The sequence below is a fragment of the Cimex lectularius genome, unplaced genomic scaffold (genome assembly GCF_000648675.2).
Source record: "Cimex lectularius strain Harlan isolate CLEC.00 unplaced genomic scaffold, Clec_2.1 scaffold16, whole genome shotgun sequence".
Lineage (NCBI taxonomy): Eukaryota > Metazoa > Arthropoda > Insecta > Hemiptera > Cimicidae > Cimex > Cimex lectularius.
The window spans coordinates 2149078-2171027 of NW_019392679.1; the positions used below are offsets into that span (position 1 = coordinate 2149078).

At 35.3% G+C, this 21950-nt stretch overlaps 1 protein-coding gene across 1 annotated transcript in view; it reads right to left on the bottom strand.

The window, feature by feature from the left end:
* Positions 1 to 5735: 5735 nt before the first annotated feature.
* The window catches only part of LOC106661461 (decaprenyl-diphosphate synthase subunit 1), a 96226-nt gene continuing 80011 nt past the window's right edge, over positions 5736 to 21950 (bottom strand). The window contains exons 5-8 of the mRNA XM_014384873.2: positions 7931 to 8020; positions 7676 to 7807; positions 7409 to 7603; positions 5736 to 7342 (exon numbers count right to left, since the gene is read on the bottom strand). Coding sequence (XP_014240359.1) covers positions 7121 to 7342; positions 7409 to 7603; positions 7676 to 7807; positions 7931 to 8020 — 639 coding nt within the window. The 3' untranslated portion in view covers positions 5736 to 7120. The remainder of the gene's footprint in view (positions 7343 to 7408; positions 7604 to 7675; positions 7808 to 7930; positions 8021 to 21950) is intronic.

Sequence of the window (21950 nt, forward strand, 5' to 3'; positions counted from 1 at the left end):
TTATTGTAACACAATTCCGTCTCTTAACTGTACCCAAACAACAGAATCTTAATCAATCTACAAGTTAGCCACAACTCTAAATATGGGATGAGTCTATTAACAGAGGGACTTCCCCCGAACGACGCTCGCCACGATTAATGTCCACAGCACCCCCAGCTCCCTCTGTTCTCTCGTCCGTCGACTTGGTTCGGTGGGTCGCAAAGGCTGATCCTCGCTGGCTCTGGCTGGCTGAGTTCCGTTGTTGAGTCCCAGACGAAGTGCGGTTGCTTCTGTTCCGGATCGTCTCTTGGAGTTGACTGTTCACTCCCTGAGGGTGAGTCTCCGGTTTTGACTGACTGAGGTAAGTCTCTCTCTGGTCTTGACTGAATGGGGTGTCTCTGGTTTTGACTGACTTTTGATTTCCCAGTCGTCCCTTTTTATACCAGTTTCTCTACCGGAGTAGGGGCGGAAAGGAAAATCAAAAGTCGGAGGAGTCTCTCGACGCGGGTGAACCGGCGAAGGCACATGGTTGACGCGACCCCAATTTACGATGTCCCACGTCGCTACATATTTTTGACTGTATGACAACCCTTCAGCACTAAATAACTAGTCGATAGTTATTTATTTGATCGGTTGTCCAACTATTGCAACTTTGTTCTCCAGGTTCGTGGAAAACTTGACGTGGTTCCAGTCTGGGTCTGCGACACCCTTCTACGTTCTTATCTATCTGTCCAACAATGTAATTATTTTAAAGTTATGTTTGCCACATTTGAGCGGGACGTCACGTCGTTCCCGTCTTGGTGATCGCCACTTCAGATTTACAACCTTCGTTCCCTATCATCGTTTACCCTAATTTTTTCTTATTTTAACAACTATAACTTATCCCTAAGATAGATATATCCAGGATAGATTTCACTGTTGTGAAAAATTTTAATCAAGTTAATTATTTATTTTATTTTAACTAGCGGACCGATTGAATCCTCATGGACTACGTTTTCTTCTTTCTCCAGGTACACATATATTTTCATGGTTTACATGTACACCTTCCTCTTCGGATGAGAGGTCAGAAAACTTCACGTGCATTGCAGATAACCAAATCGCAGAATCTGTGACAGTTCAGCCGACTGCTGTTAATTTTTTGCTATCTTTTTTTTTAATAATTAATTTTTTTGCTGTTTATTTTAAAACTTTATAATTTTTATTGTATGTTATTGAACAATGGAATTTTACTTATTAACGGAACGTTTTCGACCTCATGAGTCATCTTCAGTATTAATTTACATTTGTCTATCATAAAAAAAATCGTTTTGTTTACATTGGTTTTTCAATTTTTTGCATCAGTTTTATACTCGAGCCGTATCAATTAAGTTATTTTTTAACTAATTTTTCTATCCTTTTATTTATTTTTTTAAAAAACGTTTGCGATTGTGCAGTACACCTCCAATGATTGAGACTTCGCTATCGTAATCGTAAATTATTGTTAAACTTTGTCTTTACTTCCCTGAAACATATCTTCCCGTTGCTGAGTATGCTGGACACGCATGATGTGCTCCAAAATTTCCTCTTCGTCAATTTCACACCACTTGTCCTCATCCAAATTAATTTTCTTTGGATATGCTTTACATATTCCGTGGTTAGATTTTAACCTACTGGCTATCCTGAACTTTTTTTTTATTAACAATAGTCCCTGAAGGGGACATCGGTGGCCGCAACGGTTTAGGCGTTGACACGGCGCTCAACACTGTAAGGTAAAGGTCCCGGGTTCGAATCTAGCGGCCCTGCATTCGAACCCGACATACTTACAAATGGGCTTTTTTTCAAAATCACCCGAGGGTTGATATAACCTTTGCTGTTGCGAACCCTCGTAAAATTAAAAAAAAAAAAAAAAATAATAGTCCCTGAAAACGGAATGATACGTTGAGGAACATCCCTTTATAGACCAAACCTTTTTCTATTTCCTCATACCAACGTTTCTATCCCTTCACATTCGGTTTTTTTCAGTACACAGTATAAATGTATTCAGTATCCATATAAATGTATAAACTCCCTCTGCTGCATGTAGCCTACATCGCAAGGTCTACCTGCTCTTTACCTAAGATCCCGCAATGCACTGGAATCCCCGTAAATTCCACTCTCATACAATTATCTTGAGCATTTTTTAACAGTCCTTTAATTTCCAAGATTTTGTGTTACTAAAGTAATCAATTCAACCAATCCAATCCAACTTCTACCATCTGGCAAAATGACTCGTACCGGGTTCGGCTCTGAAGATTTTCTCAATTTGGAGATCGTGAGATGCGGTCTGGTGTGACGTAGGTTTTAGAAAAACATTTTCTTTATCGTGCCAACGTTTCGATCTTTATTGAGATCGAATGCATTTTCTTTTTTAAGGATTGTTAACATTTTCTCTCTTATATCTTGTACATAAATCATACCAGCATAATTTTTTTTGTACGCAATATCTTTAACATTGTTATTATTTTTCTTTAAGTTACCATAATGATTTGGTTTTTGTTTTGCAATTATTTTTTCTAGTAATTTTTTGGGGTAATTATTTGCTGTAAAATTGTCCGTATTCATTATATTTATTGGTCTATTGACCAAATTACTTCTTCAAAAATACAACTAAAAAGTGGCAACTCTTCACAAAAACGAGAAGACAGGAAGTGCTACTATGCTACCTAAGGATAGGTCACACTCGATCCTTGGGACTTGGCCCCATCCACCTTAATATATATAATAAATAATAAATAAATGAATAAAAATTAAAAAATAAATAAAAATAAAATATTAATAATTAAAAAGGTAATATATATATAAAGTGGAAGGTTTATGGGCCGACAAACAGCTGAGGTCATCGCCGGCCCTCCGCATGTATTCCTTCCCTTTCCTGTATTTCTCGCGTATTTTGTATTGAACTGCAGCCATTTGAGCATCTCGATCTGGTTACTGACTCTCTGCTTTTACTTGTATATTACGTCGTTATTTTAAAAAGCTAGCCTCTTGTTAGTACCTCAGGTTGTCAATTTAAGAATAGATACACAACATACAATACATAACATATATATCGCCACAAACATAGAAGTCTGGTCACATTCACTCCCCCAGAGTACTCGATATTCCTCGGGGCGGGGCCGAACCCACTCCATTCGCGCTAATAACTTACTTTTACTCCCCAGACATCACACACTCACCCCAGAGTACTCGATATTCCTCGGGGCGGGGTAAATAACCCCTTCCTTTCACGCAAATAAATTACATTCATCCTAATGTATTAACATAAACACGACACAAACACGACACAAACACTTCAGACACAACACAAGCACAGCACAAACACACATAAGCTATATACATTTGAAGAAAGGTAATAAAAAGAACAATTAAATAAGCAGCTACAAATAACAGATCAATTTCCTCTCCGTCCAGATGATATAGTCTTTTATGTTAAAAACATTATCAAACGAAAGTTGGCGGCAAGATGGAATGTCTGTAGAGATAGTATGAAAGAAATTAAGCCAGTTGTACATAAATGGCCAACTGAGGAACTTGAGAGAAAAGAACTTGTGATTCTCTCTAGATTGCGACTAGGTCACATCCATAAAGCTGCTCGTCCATTGGAACCGAACTACGACGGCCGTTCAACAGCCGAACTATTTCACCAAACGGACGACCGGCAATATAGCCGAACGCCGTCGTCCACTGTAGCCGATTTTCGTCAGTTCATGACACAGCCTAAATGGATGTAGAAGATTTGTTGCTGCTCGAAAATTCTTAGTTTACTTACAAATGGAATGAAAGAAATAAACAAAAATATTGGAAGTTCCATTTCTAAAGCTATCCTTGACCACAGCTTACGCTGGACATCTCTCCGATGATAGAGTGGATCACGCATGTCCCAAGAGCCTGCTCCTCAACCGCGCTTATCAATTTTTCACAATCCATCGAAATGAAAACGAAACGAAAAGGTAAGCAAAAAGCAAAGAACAATGGTGAGCGTTTGATGTCTCGTGGTTGACAGTTGAATTCGAAGTAACCATTCGGCCGAATAGGACTGGAAAATCCAACTTTATTTGGATCGGAAAGTGCTTCGGCCGTACACGGCCCAACACGACCGAACGAATTGGTTCTAATGGACGCGTGCTCATTAGTTTCTTCGCTTTTGGATCATCCGGCCCTATTCGGCCGAAAACGGCTCCAGTGGACGGCCTACCTAATAGGCTTTTAATAGGCAACAACTTTCCAACTTGCTCTCGATGTATGCGAAGTGGAGAACGTATCATTCTGACTGTAAAATATATTTTGGTCGACTGTCGCACTTTGCAACCCTTTAGGGGCTCAACCTTTCGAGTGATTTACAGGAGTTACTGGGTCCCCAGTGTTTCTTTTGAAGAGCACTTTTCAGCTTTCTCAAATTTATTGGAATTTATAATGAGATTTAGGTCTTTTCGCAAATTGTTATACCATTGAATGTTTGCCTGCTAATGTTTGAATGAGAATTGTGCGTGCAAGATTTCTTTATTTCCAGACATTTTTGAGGCTGCCGGGGCAGAAAAATGAAATGTAAGAAAATACAAATTGCGGGGTAATAAACTGGAAAAAAAAAGGATAAAGGATAAAGAAAAAGAAGTGTTATTGTGTTTTATGTCTTATTATTGTTATGTAGTATTAGTTTATCATATTTGAATGGAAGAATAAAAGGATAAGGATGAGCCTATACTCATGCTGAGACTGTTGCTAGTCTGACTCCATTATTAGTATTACTACAATTAATTAAGGTTTTTAGTTGAGATAAAAAAATCAATGGCACGAGCGGGATTCGAACCCACGATCTCCAGCTTGATACGCCGCTGCTCTACCACTTGAGTTATCGTGACCTCGAAAAACCTTAATTAATTGTAATATATTAATTGGCCAAGCGGACCACGAAATTAGGGAAAACTCATTGGACATAGGCAATCCTTCTATTATCTTCACCAATTTTGGCAAGAAAGAAATCACAGAATGTGTCAAAGGAAGCAGGAACAGATTGCGAATCCTAATAGGATTCCTAACAGGACACTGTAGATTAAATGGACACCTAAAGAAAATTGGAACAATCCAAGATGGCACATGTAGATTCTGCAAGGAGGCAGAAGAGACACCAGCACATTTACTAACAAACTGCGGAGCTACACTAGCCTGCAGGAGAAAATGTTTTGGGATGTATAATGTGACCATAGAAGAGCTTCAACCACTAAAACCGGGCCTATTAATCAAGTTTCTTGATGAAATAGGACTCACCGATGTGCTTTAGGCCGAGAACGGGGGATACAACAGCTCTTAAAGGGTGCAGTATACCCTGCAATTATATCTACATCTACATCTACAACTACATCCTCTCTGTATGGAGCCAAGGAATTGCACCCTTCAATTAAGTGGGACTCATCGAGCAAACTTTCAGGAGAATTCCGGACACGTACTCGGGGCTTTGGCTTTTAAAGTGTCCGTGTGTCAAACTCACACGGCCTATTCTTAATCTGGTGGGGACAACCCTCCTTCTGCGAGTCAGATCCTCCAAGGACCACCCATTAACAGTGCTCTTGATACATGAGAGCTTCTCTGTCGACCCAGCCTATTTGTAATTTCATTTTGTATAGTTATATACTTTTATTTCATTTTTCTATTTTATTTAAACTTTCAAATTACCTTAGCTTACGCTATTAACTAATTAAAAATAAGAATCTTCACTGGGATAATATAAAAAAAAAGACAAATTGATAACACCCTTATGAAATATTTCTTTTATTTGGTTTACAGAACAATATCTTAATATACCCCAATACCACAAACAAAATAAATTGGTATATGTGAAATTTATATATATTATATACAAAAATAGTTGTATCCACTGTAGTTATATACATATTTATATATAGAGTTATATTACATGGTTAATGTACATACAAGTATGATAATAATTAAATATATATTATTACAACCTAATTTTTTTTTTTAATTTCAATAATACATAGTCTAATTATACCAATAATTAATAATTAATTATACAAGCTTTTTATTTCCAAACTATTATATATAATCAACGTTATAAATAAAACATAATTATCTCATCTAATAAGTTGAGGTATGAAAATGGGGTTTTTTTGTTATTAAGTTATATTTTATTTTATAATATACATTGAAACTAGCCAGAAGCGCTAGTTATATCGTGTCAGCCTGTTACGCTTTTACTTCAATTATGCGAATCATTGTCAATAAATATAAACACATTATCCTTTCAAAATTATCGTTAAAGTTCAAATGTTGAGTAGATTTCTTCATTTGTCATCATGGTACAAAGCGTCGTGCATAAAATGAACCATGAACTAATAAAGACTATAAGGCGCGGTTTTTCTTGGCTTAAAAAGAAAAAAAAAATTTTCTTTCTTATTTGCTTTTATAAATATTTCGTTGTAAAACAGATAAATAAAAACTACAATCTTCACATGGCGGTCGATTGTTCTCGTTTTATGCCTAGTTATATTTTGCTAAAATAACGTCATAAGACAGTGTGTAAAATTTGTGCTCATTTAATTTTTGGTTATTTTTCTAATTAATTACTACCAGACACACAACGATAATATACATCACTTAAAATTTTTTATTTCCAAGACGCCTATTCGACCGTAAATTATACCAGCTATTTATAAAGTTAGCACTCTCTAATATCTAACAATTTCATATTAACTTAATTGGAGATGTGAATCGTAAGAAGACAACACTCCAGAAATCTAAAAAAAAAAAAAAAAAATTAATGTGTATAATTTATTTATTGTCAATACTGAGTACAACTTCGTTAATGTGTTCAAGCTTCTAGTTAAAAAGAAGAAGAAGAAGAAGAAAAAAGAAGGTAATTTAATAAGTAAGTAAAAAATAATTCAATTTTGTGCACGATTGTTTAACAGAGAAATATATGTATTTTGTCATATATGTCTTAAGCTGAAGTAATATTAATAACACATTACATTAAAAACATATTCATTTTAAAATTGACTTAAACTATTTGTGATGCCATTGAGCAATTTTTAAGCAGTCAAAAACAGAAAGACTAAACACTCGATTTAGTCGCGACAGCCGACTGTTTGATCAAGGCTGATTCGTGCTATTTCATTCTGTTGATGACAAGGTCTGGCATAATTATCAATCCCTTTTGATAAGGAGATTCCGCGATGGAATTGGCCAAGCGTAGGGCCTCGTTGCAATGCTTTTTCGCGAGAAAGCGTGTCTGCTCGAGACCCTGCGATTTGTGTACGAGTTCGAAAGCTTTTTCGACGTCGCCCGGCTCCTGGAATCTGCGCATGATCATCGGATTCAATTCGGGGTACTAGAAAAAGAAAATTTTCGATTAGGAAATTTTTTTCTGAAAAAAAAAAATGAAAAGACAGAATACCTTTTCACATGCGAACAGGACAGGCGCAGTTGCAAGTCCTAGTTTTAGATCCGTCGCTGTCGGTTTGCCCATCGTATCAGACGAAGAGACAAAATCAAGAAGATCGTCGACGAGCTGGAAAGCTAGGCCGATGTTCCGTCCGTACTGGAAAGCCAATTCACACAATTGATCATCTGCATTACAGAGTAGTGCAGTCTGCAAAAGAAACGATCAATTAGAGGCCTTTATCAAATTCTATTCATAACAATTTTGAAAAATAAGACAGACAGATTTCAACGAATTGGCCATCAAGCTGGCCGTTTTTCTGTACGTTTTGGTAAGGTAGTGAGCAAATCTTTCGTTTTCTGTTTCTTTGGCGCCGAGTTGCATGAATTCTCCTTGGACTAAATCTGAAATAGCCTATAACAAAAATTAGATACATTTGATTTTTTTTTTAAATCCTTTTTTAGTCTAAACCAGTTTGAATGGTTAGAACAGAAACTTTAGGAGATAAAAATACGCAAAAATTCATGAAAAATATACCTGGCTAATAGTTATTGTTACATCGCAGTGGCGAATGTTTGCGAGTATCATCGAAACAACCGCTATAATGAAGTCACCAGTCATAGCAACCTGAAATAATTTAAGATATGAATGAATGGAAAAGTACTTTATTCAATGAACATATGAGAAGAATATTTTATTATATAATTATAATATAAAAAAAGCATTCTACAGTTAAGATTTACAACTGTATGCCAGAAAAAGGGCAATAATTTTTAAAATAAACAAACCAAATGAAATTATCATTTTGTACGAAACTGACTTATTCAAGGGATCTCATTAGTAACTTTAAACGTGGACAGGGAATTAAGAAATTATTAATATAAAAGAGGATTTACTGATTTATACAGGGTGGATTTGGATCAGTATGATTTTTTTTTTAGGAATCTTCATCGAAAATGGAATAGAATGTCGCTAGAGCGAATATCCAATCTCTGTTCAATATGGACTTAGATTGTTCTTGTGTTTTTCAAAAACAATATAAATAAATTAAAAAAAAAAATCGGACCTTATGCTATAAATCGCATTTTACCTAATATATTCGCAGTTTTGACTCTTTTTTTTTGGGGGGGGGGGGTGATAAATTTTTCTACAGGACTACACCACTTTTATTCCTTTGCGCCGCGCTTAAATTTAATTTATAACAGAATAAATGTAAAATTTATCAGAAATCCGGATTTTTCGGAGGAATTCAAAAATTTGCCTCTCTTTTACAAATAATCTTACAGGCTGTCCAATCACACAAAAATTTCTTCATTTAATAACCTTTCTAATGATGTATGCATTATTGTGATTGATAATTCTTTGGGAGGAGAAACCAAACTTCAAAGGTGAAAAAACCATGGTCTCGGTTGTTGGAAGGGGGTGGAGTAGTTTATTATGTTCTCATTGTTTTTCTTTCTTTTTATTCTCATTTAACAAAAGATTTTTTTTTTAATATATAGATATTTATGTATACATTCTCTAACCAGTTTAATCTTTCTCATTTTTTTCTTTAAATATACATTTTACATTTGTAAATTTTTTATTATGTTTGTTACTACTTATACCTTGTGAAAGACCTGTCCCATTATTATTCTGTTTTATGCTATTTTAATGTTGGTATATTCTATTTTTTAACAATTGAACTGTTTTTTCTATATATGTCTTTTTACAGTTACACATGACTAAACATACAACTATAGAAATATACATTTTATCCTTAATTTTACATAAAAGTGGTAAACAATTCCATATTTTTATTGTCCATATGCTGATACATCTTGTACATTTCATTATTATCTATTGTTTTTTCTTTTTTAAGGATTGTTAACGTTTTATCAGTTATAACTTGTACATAAATCATACCAGGATAATTTTTTTCCCCAATATCTTTATCATTGTTATGATTTTTCTTTAAGCTACTATAATAATTTAATTTTTGTTTTGTTATCATTTTTTCGAGTAGATTTTTTTGATTATTTGCTGCAAAAGTTTTTGTTAAAATGTTTATATTATTGTTATGAAATCTAGTATTTTTTAAAATTTATTGTTTACAAAATTATAAACTGAAACTAAAATTAATTTTTTGTTTTATTGGATGTGATGAATAAAAAAATTAATATTTTATTGGTTGTATTTGGTTTTCTATACCAATATAATATGAACCTTTTTTAATTTCTTTTAATTTATACGTAAAAGGCACATTTTAGGGAAGTCCGCTGGTATGTTCATATAATTTACTAATACAATATATTTGAAAATTAAAAACCAATTTAAATAAAGATTTTAAGTGTAGGATAGAGAATTGTAAATTAACAACGAAGAGGACTCACGTCATGAGGTCATAATCGTTTTGTAATTAACAATATTTTAAAAAACACAAATTATAGGAATATTTTTTTTTAATATCTTGATGATACAATATTTTAAATAATTAAGGACGTTTAATTAGAAAAAGTTTTACAAGAATTTAAGTTTATAATGGAAAAAGTAAAACAAAATCTTATCACATTTCTATATATAAAAACTATAAGAAATCACAAAAAGTTAATATTAGATTGGCATAAAAAAAATCAAAAACAACCAATAGAATATTAAATTTTTATTCAACACATTCAATGAAAAAAAAAATTAACAGTATAATTTCAAAACGAAAATTTTTCAAAATTAGTGATATTAGATTTCATAATAATAATAAAAACAATTTAAAAACTATTTTACAGCAAATAATTACTCCAAAAACTTACTAGAAAAAATAATTGCAAAACAAAAATCAAATTATTATAGTAACTTAAAGAAAAATAATAACAATGATAAAGATATTGAGAATAAAAAAATTATGCTGGTATGATTTATGTACAAGGTATAACAGATAAAACGTTAACAATCCTTAAAAAAAGAAAAAGAAAGATTAAATTGGTTAGAAAATGTAAACATAAATATCTATATAATAATTGTATTGAACTGAAGGTCACGGGTTCGAATCCCGCTTGAGGCCCTGCCTTTTTCATCTCAACCAAGACCTTATATAAAAATAATAATTAATTGGAATAATTAATATTGTCAATTATGACCAATAAACATAAATGGATTAATATAATAAGTAAAGAAATAATCACTTCACTAACAGCTTGCCGTGGCCATTTTCTTAAGTTGCTGAGAATCGAATCCTGATTACACAACATATGGAAAAAGGAAAAATAGGGAAAATGCGAAAAGTTGTAGGTTGAGATGGGGAGTTGGTGTCTGAGTGGATCGAAGTCATGATAACTCAAGTGGCAGAGCAGCGGCGTATTTAGCCAAAGATCGTGGGTTCGAATCCCGCTCGAGACACTCTTTTTCATCTCAACCAAGACCTTAGATAAAAAGACTAATTAATTGGAATAATTTATATGGTCAACTATGACCACTAAGAGATAAATGGGTTAATATAATAATAATGTTAATTTCCAGAAAAAAAGTAAGGAAAAAATTTGTGCACAATATATTTAAGATTAAAAACCAAAATAAAAAAAAAGATTTTTTATTGGATAGACAATTGTAAATTAACTCTGAAGAAGACTCATGTCATGAGGTCAAAATCGTTTTGCCAAAAAATAAAATTTTATGCTGCAGTACATGTTCAATAGCGTACAATACAAATAACGTCTCAGACAATCTTGATCCGCCCGGTCTCGCTGGTTTTCTATGTAAGACGTGTTTCAGCGTTCATCATTAAAGCTTAGGTGTGAAAAACAAGGCCAGCGAGATTATACTGATCGGAAACAAAGTAGACAGATTAAGTAACGAATTTTTGAAACAAAAAGGGCCGAATCGATGTAAAAACGGGCGAACAATTTCCCAATCCCGTCAATTAATTTCATCCTTGACTCATTTCTGCTGAGAATATAAATAATTGCTTTATTGCGTGTACCCTGGGGACAGGGTGCGAGAAATGCGAGTGGAAGGGAGGAAAGAGCTGTATCGGCTGAGTCGATGGGCCGGAATGCGACCCGGTGACACGGTTCAGCCGTGCAGTTTCACTCTCCCGTCTTTTTGTACCGTTTCACACACATCAAAGGAATGTTGAATGCGCAATTCACAATTTAACGGTAGCCGACCTTTTAGTTCTAGGAAATTAAGGCAAAAGACGAGAGAGACAAAACGAAATCAGTCTGTCCTCCATTTACAGTAGTGACACCTTAACATCTCCATTACATTTTGAAGGATACGTTTCTATCTGAAGTTTTTTTTTTTTTACTTGTACGAAGAAGGTTTGAGATTTGAAGAAGCGTTACAACATTCAATGAGAATCGAGGTAATCGTCTTCCAGTCCTCGTTTCGAGAAGAATTTTTATCTTACTTGTAGTGGCTGGTAATGCTGTATCATCAGTCAGATCTATCTCAGCTGGGGTACCCCAGGGATCCGTTCTGGGACCTATTTTATTTAACATATCTATCAACGACTTAACTAAAACGAAAACTAAATGTTATGCATTGTACGCAGATGATGCATTCTTTATCTCGTCATACAGATTAGAAACCATTGCCTCATAGCTTTCCTCATGGAGGACTTACATATGTATCTTTCCTTCCTACACAAGCCTTCGAACCAACAGACATCTTCTTCATGGCAATATCTGCACAGGCTTGTTTCTGCCACTCCGAGCCTACAGGTGTGCCTCTGGAGTCTAAAGTGTCCAGCAGATCAACTATTCGAGTCCTAGATCCTAGATTTAGCAGTTCTGCTATTTTCTGCTATTGTCCTTGGATGGACTTTTTCGCATGTCTCTGTCCTGGTCTACGTTCCCATAAACAGAGGACTTATTTTAACGTTTCAGCATCTTCTGCCATTTTCAAGAAATTTTTATTTCTTAAGTTACAAATTTTTAAAAATTGTTAACTTTTCAAATAAAGTTGAAGACAGAATTACAAAAGAAAGTCATTTTTTATGTTAGAGGGTCAATTGTTGCTTCTGACCTTACCAACACTTTATAAGTAGTAGGCAGTGAATGAACTTGTCATGTTTTACAGTAAATATGCTACAAAAAAATAATATAAATTTGTATTTCAGTTTTCGTCTGAGGCCATCTTTCAATAGTTCTCAAGAAATGCTTCAAATACTTTCACAAATGGATCAGACCCAATGAAACTTAAACCGAAGTTTAATAAACGTTAGGACAAATGTTAATAGATTTGTTGTTGTAAAAGGCAGAATACTCCCTTGGAAAAAAAGAAATGAAATATCTAGGGGTAATTTTGGATTCAAAATTAACATTCACTAAGCACGTTAATAAAGTGTGTGACAAGGCATTGGGTATAATCTGCAGTTTATTCCCTCTATTAAACAAAAACTCAAAGCTTAGGAAAACAAATAAAAAATTAATTTATTATCTTTACATTGTATCACTACATGAAGCTCCGGTATGGTCAAACACATGAAATACTAACTATTCTAAGTTACAAATAGACAAAAATAAGTGTCTAAGATGCATGTTTTCCTATCAAATTTAAATGTAAAGATCATCAAATGGCACTCATGCATCGCGCACATTCTCATAATCTTCCTCACGCATTATCCTTAGTCAAATCTCGCTCTCTTGAACGCACTCCTCACTCTCACCCATATCTTTTCTCCATCCCTCTCTTCTCGAAGGAATGGGACTCTACCTATACCTTTATCAGTCAGTCTCATTTCTCTCTTTCGCTGTCTTTCTGTCTAGTTCTTACAGTTTGTGTTTCTACCTATTTCTCTCTCCCCTCTTACTCTTTCTCTATGTCACTCCCCCCCCCCTAGATTTCCATCTTTATTATCTTTTATCTATATTTCTGTCGTGACATAGGCGACTGTTTTTGCCTATCCTGCTTCTCTCTCACACATACTCTCTGTCTTGTTCTCTCTGCCTTTTGCTTTTTTCTCTCTGTATTTTCCTTTTGTTCTCTCCTTCTTCTCTTATCCTCTCTCTCTTTTGGTATTGTCCTTTCTTTCTTGCATTTGTTCTCTCTTCTTCTCATGTTTTTACCCTCCCATTCTTTCTTCTCAAGTTCTTTTCCACCCTCTCTCTCTTTCTTGCTCCTCTTCTCTCTCTCTCTCTTGGTCTTCTCCTCTCTCTTTCTTGCACTTGTTCTTCCTTTTTTTCCTTTTGATTTCTATATTTCTAGTTCCTGTTTCCCTCTTTCTTGTTCTTGTTTCCTCCTTTCACAATTCTCTTTCTTTCTCATGTTTTTTCTTTTTCTTACATTTGCTCACTCTCCCTCTCTTTCTCTCTTTTCTATTCCTTCCTCGTGTTATCTCTCTTTCTTGCATTTGTTCTCTCTCCCTCTTCCTCCTACATTTGTTCTCTTTCTTGTTCTGGTTCTCTCGCTTTCTTGCATTTCCTCTCTCTTTCTTTCCTCTCTCACTCTATCTCTCTCTCTCTCTCTCTATTTTTCTTTATCTCACTTTTCCTCCTAGATTTACATCTTTATTATCTTTTATCCATCTTTCTGTCTTGAAAGTTTTTTTTTGCCTATCTCCATCTCTCTCTTTCTCTCTCTCTCTCACTTGTTCTATATATCTTTTGCTCTATTTCTCTCCGTTTCTTGCTCTTGATCTCTCTCCTTCTCTTATTTTTTCTCTCTTTTGGTATTGTCCTCTCTTTCTTGCATTTGTTCTCTCTTCTCTTGTCTTTTTACCCTTTAATTCTTGCTCGTTTTCTCCCTCTCTCTCTTTTTGCTCAAGTTCTTCTTGCACTTGTTCTTCCTCCTTTTTGGCCTATATCTTTCTAGCTCCTGTTCTCGTTCTTTCGTTTCTTGATCTCTCTCATTTTGCACTTGCTCTTTCCCTCTCATTTTCACTCTCTCTTTCTTGGATTAGCTCTCTCTCTCTTTCTCTCTCTTCTCTTTTTTACAGATGTTATCTCTTTTTCTTGCATTTCTTATTCTATTATATTTCTTACTCACGTTATCCCTCTTTCTTGCATTTGTTCTACCTCCCCCTCTTCCTACTCTTGTTCACTTTCGATATTTTCTTGTTCTCTCGCTTTTTTACCGCTGTTCTATCTCTTTCTTATTCTTGTTCTCTCTTTCTTGCATTTCCCATTTTCTTCTTCTCGCTCGCTCTCTCCACTCTCCCTCTCTTTTTCTTGCTCCTGTTTTTCTCTTTATTAGTTTTGGCTTCTATCTTTCTTGCGGTTGTTCTTTTTTATTCCTCTTGACCTCTCTGGCTCTTTCTTTATTTCTTTATCTTGTTTTATATATTTGTGTTTTGTGTTTGCGTGCCGCCTTCGATCCCGCTCCTTCACCTTTACGTGCACACCGATACCAGCACTCGGCGCCACTCCGCAAATAAAAATCTCGAAGATGATTCTTAATTATGCGCCACGGTCATATTTGTCAACAATCTTGTTTCTGCAACGTACCGCACATAGCCTTCAGTGATAATTATTCTTTTCAATTTTTATGTACAAACGGTTGAGAAGAAAAATTAGTGTCACGAGCGGGACACGAACCCACGATCTTCGGTTGGGATGTTCGGCCGAAGGTCGTGGATTCGAGTCCCGCTCGTGACACTAATTTTTGTTCTCAACCGTCTTTGCATAAAAATTTGAAATTAATAATACACAGATAACTAATTAAATAATTCAGTGCTAATGACTGCGTATAATAACAACTTAGTCCAGCTGTGCATTCAAAATATGAAACTTGTTATGGGCTTAATTGCTGTGAATAATAAATTTAAATTTATCTTCCAGCCATGCGATTGTAATTTTTAGAGGGTCGTCGACATTTATTGAAGACCTGGAACCATTTCGCTGAAGACTAGGAACGAAAAAGGAAAGAGTTAATTCAACAGGAAGCATTTACGTTAATTATTTTTAACAAAGGCAATGTTTTTCTAATTCCAATCTGGATTCGACATCTGTAAAGGTTTTGAAATTTTCGGTTTGGACTAGAATACCAGCGAGTGCGATCAGGCTTTTTAAAATACGGAATTCAGGATCGAAATATTGTTTCTTTCTTAAAACAGTGTCAGCGTGACGATGGCCAGCTTTATGTCAAAAAATCTTGCAACATCAAAATTCCAAAAGGGACGATATTCAATAAACGTTTGTCTGGTGGACACAGGGAAGGTGAGAAATCATTCATCAGTGTCATGCCTCAGAGATCTTGTTTAAATCGCAGTCGCCTTTGTTAGACAGCCATCAATCACGGGCCGAATCTTCAGACGTTATTATTTCAAAGGAGCCAAGGCCGGTTCGAAATGGTATTCGCATCGCGAGTTGAGCCTGTGTAGTCACCCTGGCTGATTCGGGCCGTTTGTATATGTATACGGACGGTTTGAGCAAGAACGGTCGTTTCTGTCGCAACTTTCCCTTTCACTAAAAGCCGAGATATGGACATGGGGATGATGTGGCCTTGGGACTTGGGACCATTAAACGGCCGAAAACAAGACAAAGAGGAACGGCGAAAGAGAAAAGAGCAAACACCCTCAAATAACGAACCTATTCGAAGATAATGAAAGCTTTAAGAATTTATGTTAAAAAAGAATTAAAACACGGTAAAAAGTTAAAAACTTTAATGAAATATTCACCTAATAATAAATCCATGTAGAACTCAGAATTGTACTTTATCTCCAGCTCATGTCAGCTCCCTTTTTTTTTACTCTGGCAGTTTCATTGTTCATATTGAAAAATAAATTTAATTGATTTAAAATTACTTAGTTACTCGGGGTATACTTTAAAGTAAGTTAACGACGTTGAGTGAAGCCAAGTGCAGTCAAATCACGCTTGGAGGTGGGTTGAAGGGACCAGCAAGGTTTTAAACATCTCACAGCTTGATGTCTTTGTTTCTTCAATCATATTGGCAGATTAGGATGATCATAAACGATTTGTCTTTATCCTTATTTATCTTATTTTTACATAAACTTGGAATGAATCGCCTAGTTTTAAAGGCAAATATACACTACCCATAAAAAAAATCGACCACCTGGTTTTGCACGAAAAAATATCCAACTTTGGAAATGCATATTTTCACAGCCTTTTAAGACACAGAATTGCGCTTGGTCTCATTTGTTAGAAAACTTTACGCTGAAAAAGACGGCTTTTTTTAAATGTTTTCCTAGCTTTTCATTTATCAGTACATTTAAAAAATCGTGAACATGTTAATTTTTAGAAATGATAAATGGTGGAATGAGTGTGTTGTTCGGTCTTTTTAAAAAGATAGTTCCTACTCACAGTTACTTGTTTTCAACGTTCCGAGCTTACAGCTCATCATCAGATTGAAGGAGATTACAACCTGATGATGGGCTATAGGCCAGAAATCCGGATCGTTGAAAACAACAGTGATGATGATCTTTTTAAATCATGTAAATTTTTGCAATCGGGAGTGAGAGAAAACTTCAAGTTGAGCTGTGGAACCGGGAAATCGTCCTGGAGCGGCGCCCTATACCAAGCGATAGGAAATTTTAATAATCTTTCCATTGGTCGTCTTCGACTTTGCTCGATTTCTCAACCGTTTTCGAGTTATTCGTGATTTTTGGGCAAAAAAACGTGGTTTTCTTACGTGCTCATGGAAAAAAACCGATCATTTTCTCTCCCGAACTTATACATAAACCTACTTTTCAATATTTTATTCGAAGCCAACCTGCCACAACACCTGTGAAATTTAAAGGAAAATTTGAATTTCCGTGATGAGGTAAACAAGTAGTTATCGACAGCAGAAGCATTCCGCATCCCAAAAGGTCAAAGGAAGAAAAATTATGAAATGTCGCTTCCCTGTTGACTTTTTTGACAAAGTCCTCGGAACAAAAGTCGTAGAGTCAAATTTGCGAAAACACGACGGCTCAAAATTTATGCTTTCTTGAAAATCGGAAGAGAGAGTGATCGGTTTTTTTCCACTAGCACGTAAAAAACCACGTGTTTTGCCCAAAAATCGCGACTAACTCGAAAACGGTTGAGAAATCGGGCAAATTGGAAAGTGACCAATTGAAAGCTTATTAAAATTTCCTATCGATCGCTATAGGGCGCCGCTCCAGGACGATTTCCCGGCTCCACGGCCCAATTTTGAAGTTTTCGTAAAAAGTGCAAAAATTAACATCTTCCCGAATTTTTGAATTTACTGATGATACTTCTAAAAAATGATACTAAGTGCAGGTCTGTGACAACATTTTTTCGTGCAAAACCAGGTGGTCAGTTTTTTTATGGGCAGTGTATTTAGAAAATGGTTAAAGACTTAATTATTGAATATTTCCAGCTAATGCGGACAAACCAGAAAAGGTTTTTTTTTTTTCAATGAAAATAAGAAGGTTTAAAGCCAGATGTACTAAGTGCAGGTCTGTGACAACATTTTTTCGTGCAAAACCAGGTGGTCAGTTTTTTTTATGGGCAGTGTATTTAGAAAATGGTTAAAGACTTAATTATTGAATATTTCCAGCTAATGCGGACAAACCAGAAAAGTTTTTTTTTTTTTTTTCCATTGAAAATAAGAAGGTTTAAAGCCAGATGTCGGGGGCCTGTGTACATGTGCTTATTATGTTTTAGGACTAAATAGACTGTTTTGATAAGATTAAAGCATAGTTTACATTCCCTTTGGAAAATCAAAGGCTACATAATATTTCCTTTTCTTCTCCTGACTTAAAAAAATTAAACTATTTATTGAAAGACATATCAAAAAGTTGAAATTTAATAAATCTTAAAGTATTGTTTGGTTCGATTATAAAAAAACAAAATATTCTTATTTTTACATTAGGAATCGTCATTTGTGGTTTTAAATTGACCGAAGTTTTGGCCGTTGAAGTAGAATTTCTTGAAGAGAATTCGCCAATTTGCGTATATTTTACAAGTCTGCTTTCTTTAAAAAATTTTCCAATTAAATTCCTCCATGGATGGTAGATTATTTCCGGAGGGGGCCTTTTCATAAGAGGCCCAACGTGAAAAAGCCGGTGAACAAAGAAATCTGTTAGTTCTGGGTGGAGAACGAAAGTCTAACAAATAATGGGCACGGCTCGGCGGCGTTCCAAAAAAGAAGAAAAAAAATCGGAGCAACAGGTTGTCCAGGGTGAAAGTCTTTATGGCACGGATGAGAAGGAGTGGTGGGACGGAGAAAGAGTCACGAAGGTCAAGGCTCAAAGGCCCATCCTGGATTATCCTGGATAATATTCATTAAGCCGGCACCAGATAAGCGGTACAGACGAATCTAATTGAACAAATGTGAAAGTTTGATTTTGGAACAAATCCCCCCCCCCAGCTTCACACGATTCAGTTCACGATCGGAAATAAATCAGCGGCTAGTCAGAGCTCACATTTCTGATAATCCCTGTCATGTTTTTGTCTTGCGGCCGCTGCAGAAATTATTTAAAGCCGTTTGACAATGAGGTTGAATGGAGAAATCCGATATTTACAGTCAAATGGGCCTTGACAGAATTTTTTTAAGAGGTAGGAAAAGAGAGAGAGAGAAAAAAAAAAGGAAGGAAGGATGGAGCAGGCTCTGTCTTAAGAAAGAAAATAAGCAGTGATTGCCCATCTCTAATGCCATCTTTCATCATTAAACTTTGGATTTAAAACCTACAATTGAATATCATCATAAAAAGAAAAAAAAGGTCTGTTCAATTGTAAATTAAGACTTAGGAAGGAATTGCCCGCCATATTATTTCAAACACGCATAATATATAGTTCAGTTTGAAAAAAAGTAAACAACACTAAAACTCATCTAAATTTCAAAAGTCCTCTTAAATATCGGATTTTTACCTCGTTAACGCGGAAGCTGTTCGGCCGGAGTAAAAGTACATTTCGTCATCGACCGGAATTAAACGCCCCCAAAGGATTAGGATGAATAATGAAGACGAAGAGGAATGAGGAAGGGCGAAACTAGGCGGAGAAAGTAAACTCAAGGAGGACAGGGCGAATGAGGATAGATCGAGAAAAGAGTTCTTACGTAAACAGGATAAGAAAGAAAGGCTGGAATAAATAAATACCAACGGCCGAGTACGGCTGTTTAAAAAACAAAACAAAACAAAAAAATTTGCACGTTGAGCTAGAATAAGTGGAGATTAAAAGAAGGAAAAGAAGATTGACAAGGAAAGTGAGCAAGAGATACAGAGAGAGGTGATAAAAGAACCCTCCGAGAAAGAAAGAAAGAAAGAAAGAAAGAAAGAGAGAGAGAGAGAGAGAGAGAGAGAGAGAGAGAGAGAGAGAGAGAGAGAGTACTATTATGGCAAAAATCTCGCACATAATGTCTCATTGAGAGAAATGGATAAATTGCACATATATTATATAGAATTAATTATTCTTTTTATCTAAGGTCTTTGGTTGAGATGAAAAGAATAATTAATTGAAATAATTAATATGTTTAATTAAGAGAAAAGACGAGAGAGAGAGAGAGAGATAAAAAAGAAAGAGGGAAAGAGATAGATAAATAGGTAGAGAGAGTGGGTGATAAAAGCAACAGAGAGGGAGAGAGAAAATGAGAAAGTGAGGGGGAAAAGAAAGCAATGAATAGCCAGACGGACAAAGAGAGCAAGATAAAAAGGGAGAGAGGGAGACAAACAGATCACAACAGAAGTAGAGGAAGGAGAGTAAGTGAGAAAAAGAGAGGGAACGAGAGAGAGAGAGAGAGAGAGAGAGAGAGAGAGAGAGAGAGAGAGAGAGAGAGAGAGAGAGAGGCAAAGAGTGAGAGAGAGAGAAGGAAAGCGAGATAGTAGGTAGATATACATAGAGAGGAAAAAGGAGAACGACAAAAACACCGGGAATGAGAGAGATTGTGGAAGGAGAAGGTGCGAGGGAGAGATAGATGGTAATATATAGATTAGGAGAGAAAACAAAGAGAGTGTGAAACATACAAAAAAAGAAAAACAGGGAGGGAAGAGAGAGCGAGAAAAAAGATAAAGAAGAAAGAGAGACAACAAGATAGAGAGAGTGGGAGACATATAAAAAAAGAAAAAGAGGAGAGAGATGGAGATATTTGGATTTTCTAGATTGAGAGACAAAAACATACAGAGGGAGACTGAAAAGTTAGAGAGAGAAATAAATTGAAAGAGAAAAACTTTATAAATAGTGGGAAAGAGAAAAAAAAAGAGAAATAAGAGGAAAAGGGCGAGTGATATGGAGATTTTCCAATATTACAACACAAAAAATCATAAAAGACTTAAGCGTAATATTTGCATGTAATTGATAAGTTATAATTATACAAATTTCAAGTAACCAAGACAGCCATCCATAAATCAAAAATCACGCGTACGTACGAGCGGGCGTGAAGAACAATGAGTCCATAAATATTATAATATATTCTCCCGCACAATCGATCTTTACAACATAGATAAGAAAATGTAACACTTATGAATAATGAATACAGTCAATAATTAATGGATACGTATTTCAAACACGGGGCATAAATATAATCCGTCTAGTGAATTTTAAAAGCAATCGCATGGAAAAATTAGAACAGAGATAAACGCTTTGGAAAAAGGGGTTTGATCTCACGCAAAGAGGAAATCCTCCTTCAACAGAATACAGAATATCTCAGAGGAAACAGAGGCAGGAGCATATCCTATCCAGCTGTATTAATCAAGGAAAATGCTGAGATACGTAAGAAAATGAGGTAGTTTGTGAATGCACGCTTTTGAGCTTCCATATAGCCTTCAATGGAATTTATGGAATGCCTTGATATTCACCCTGATCTAGGGTTTTAGTTAGTACATATGGCATTGAAAAAAGAGGTCAATATTTGTAGAAAAGATAAAATGTCTGTTCAGATGCATTGTCGATCAGCTATGTAGAATGTGAACAGAAATGGTGCAAGTATGCCTCCCTGGGGGAGGCCAACTAAAGCGGTATAAATAAAATAAAAATCCAAGGAAGAAGACCCTGGATGGATGACGTTTTCGTTCCTAAGGTATATTTGGTAGGATCCGGAATTTGGTCCAATTTGGATTAAGCCATATCCCCGATCCTACCAAATATATTGTTGAATAATAGCTGGTCGATCAACTTTACATCATTCCTAATTTATAATAGGAATATGAGGTAGTTTGTGAATGCATGCTCTTGTGCTTCCATATAGCTTTCAAATCCCTGCTGATCAAAGTCCTAGGCGGTATAAAGCATGAATATGTGTATGAATGGTCCAGTGGTATCAGCGGAATCCACGTGATGTACATGTAGAGCAGACGCTTTTTATGCATAAGTCAATTTAATAACATTGTTAAACGTTATAAATGTATTTGAATTTTGATTTTACATTAAATTCCAATCTTCAGATTCGACCTGACGTATATCACTTGTGGTGGAAGCCAAAATCAACTAACAGTCGATACCCGGCAGACGTCCGGCTCTTCGATGGTACACAACGAAGAAACGAACGTCACCCCGATAGCGAACATTGAGAAACTCATTCAAACAAATAAGGTTTATTATTTGATTTTTTAAAATTCATTGAATCAATTTTAATATTTATAACAGTTTACAGGTGGCTTGATACACACATCACATGGCACGGGTCGACATCGATGATATTAATTACATAATCAATTATTAACTAAGCATAATTAATAAAAATCGAAATT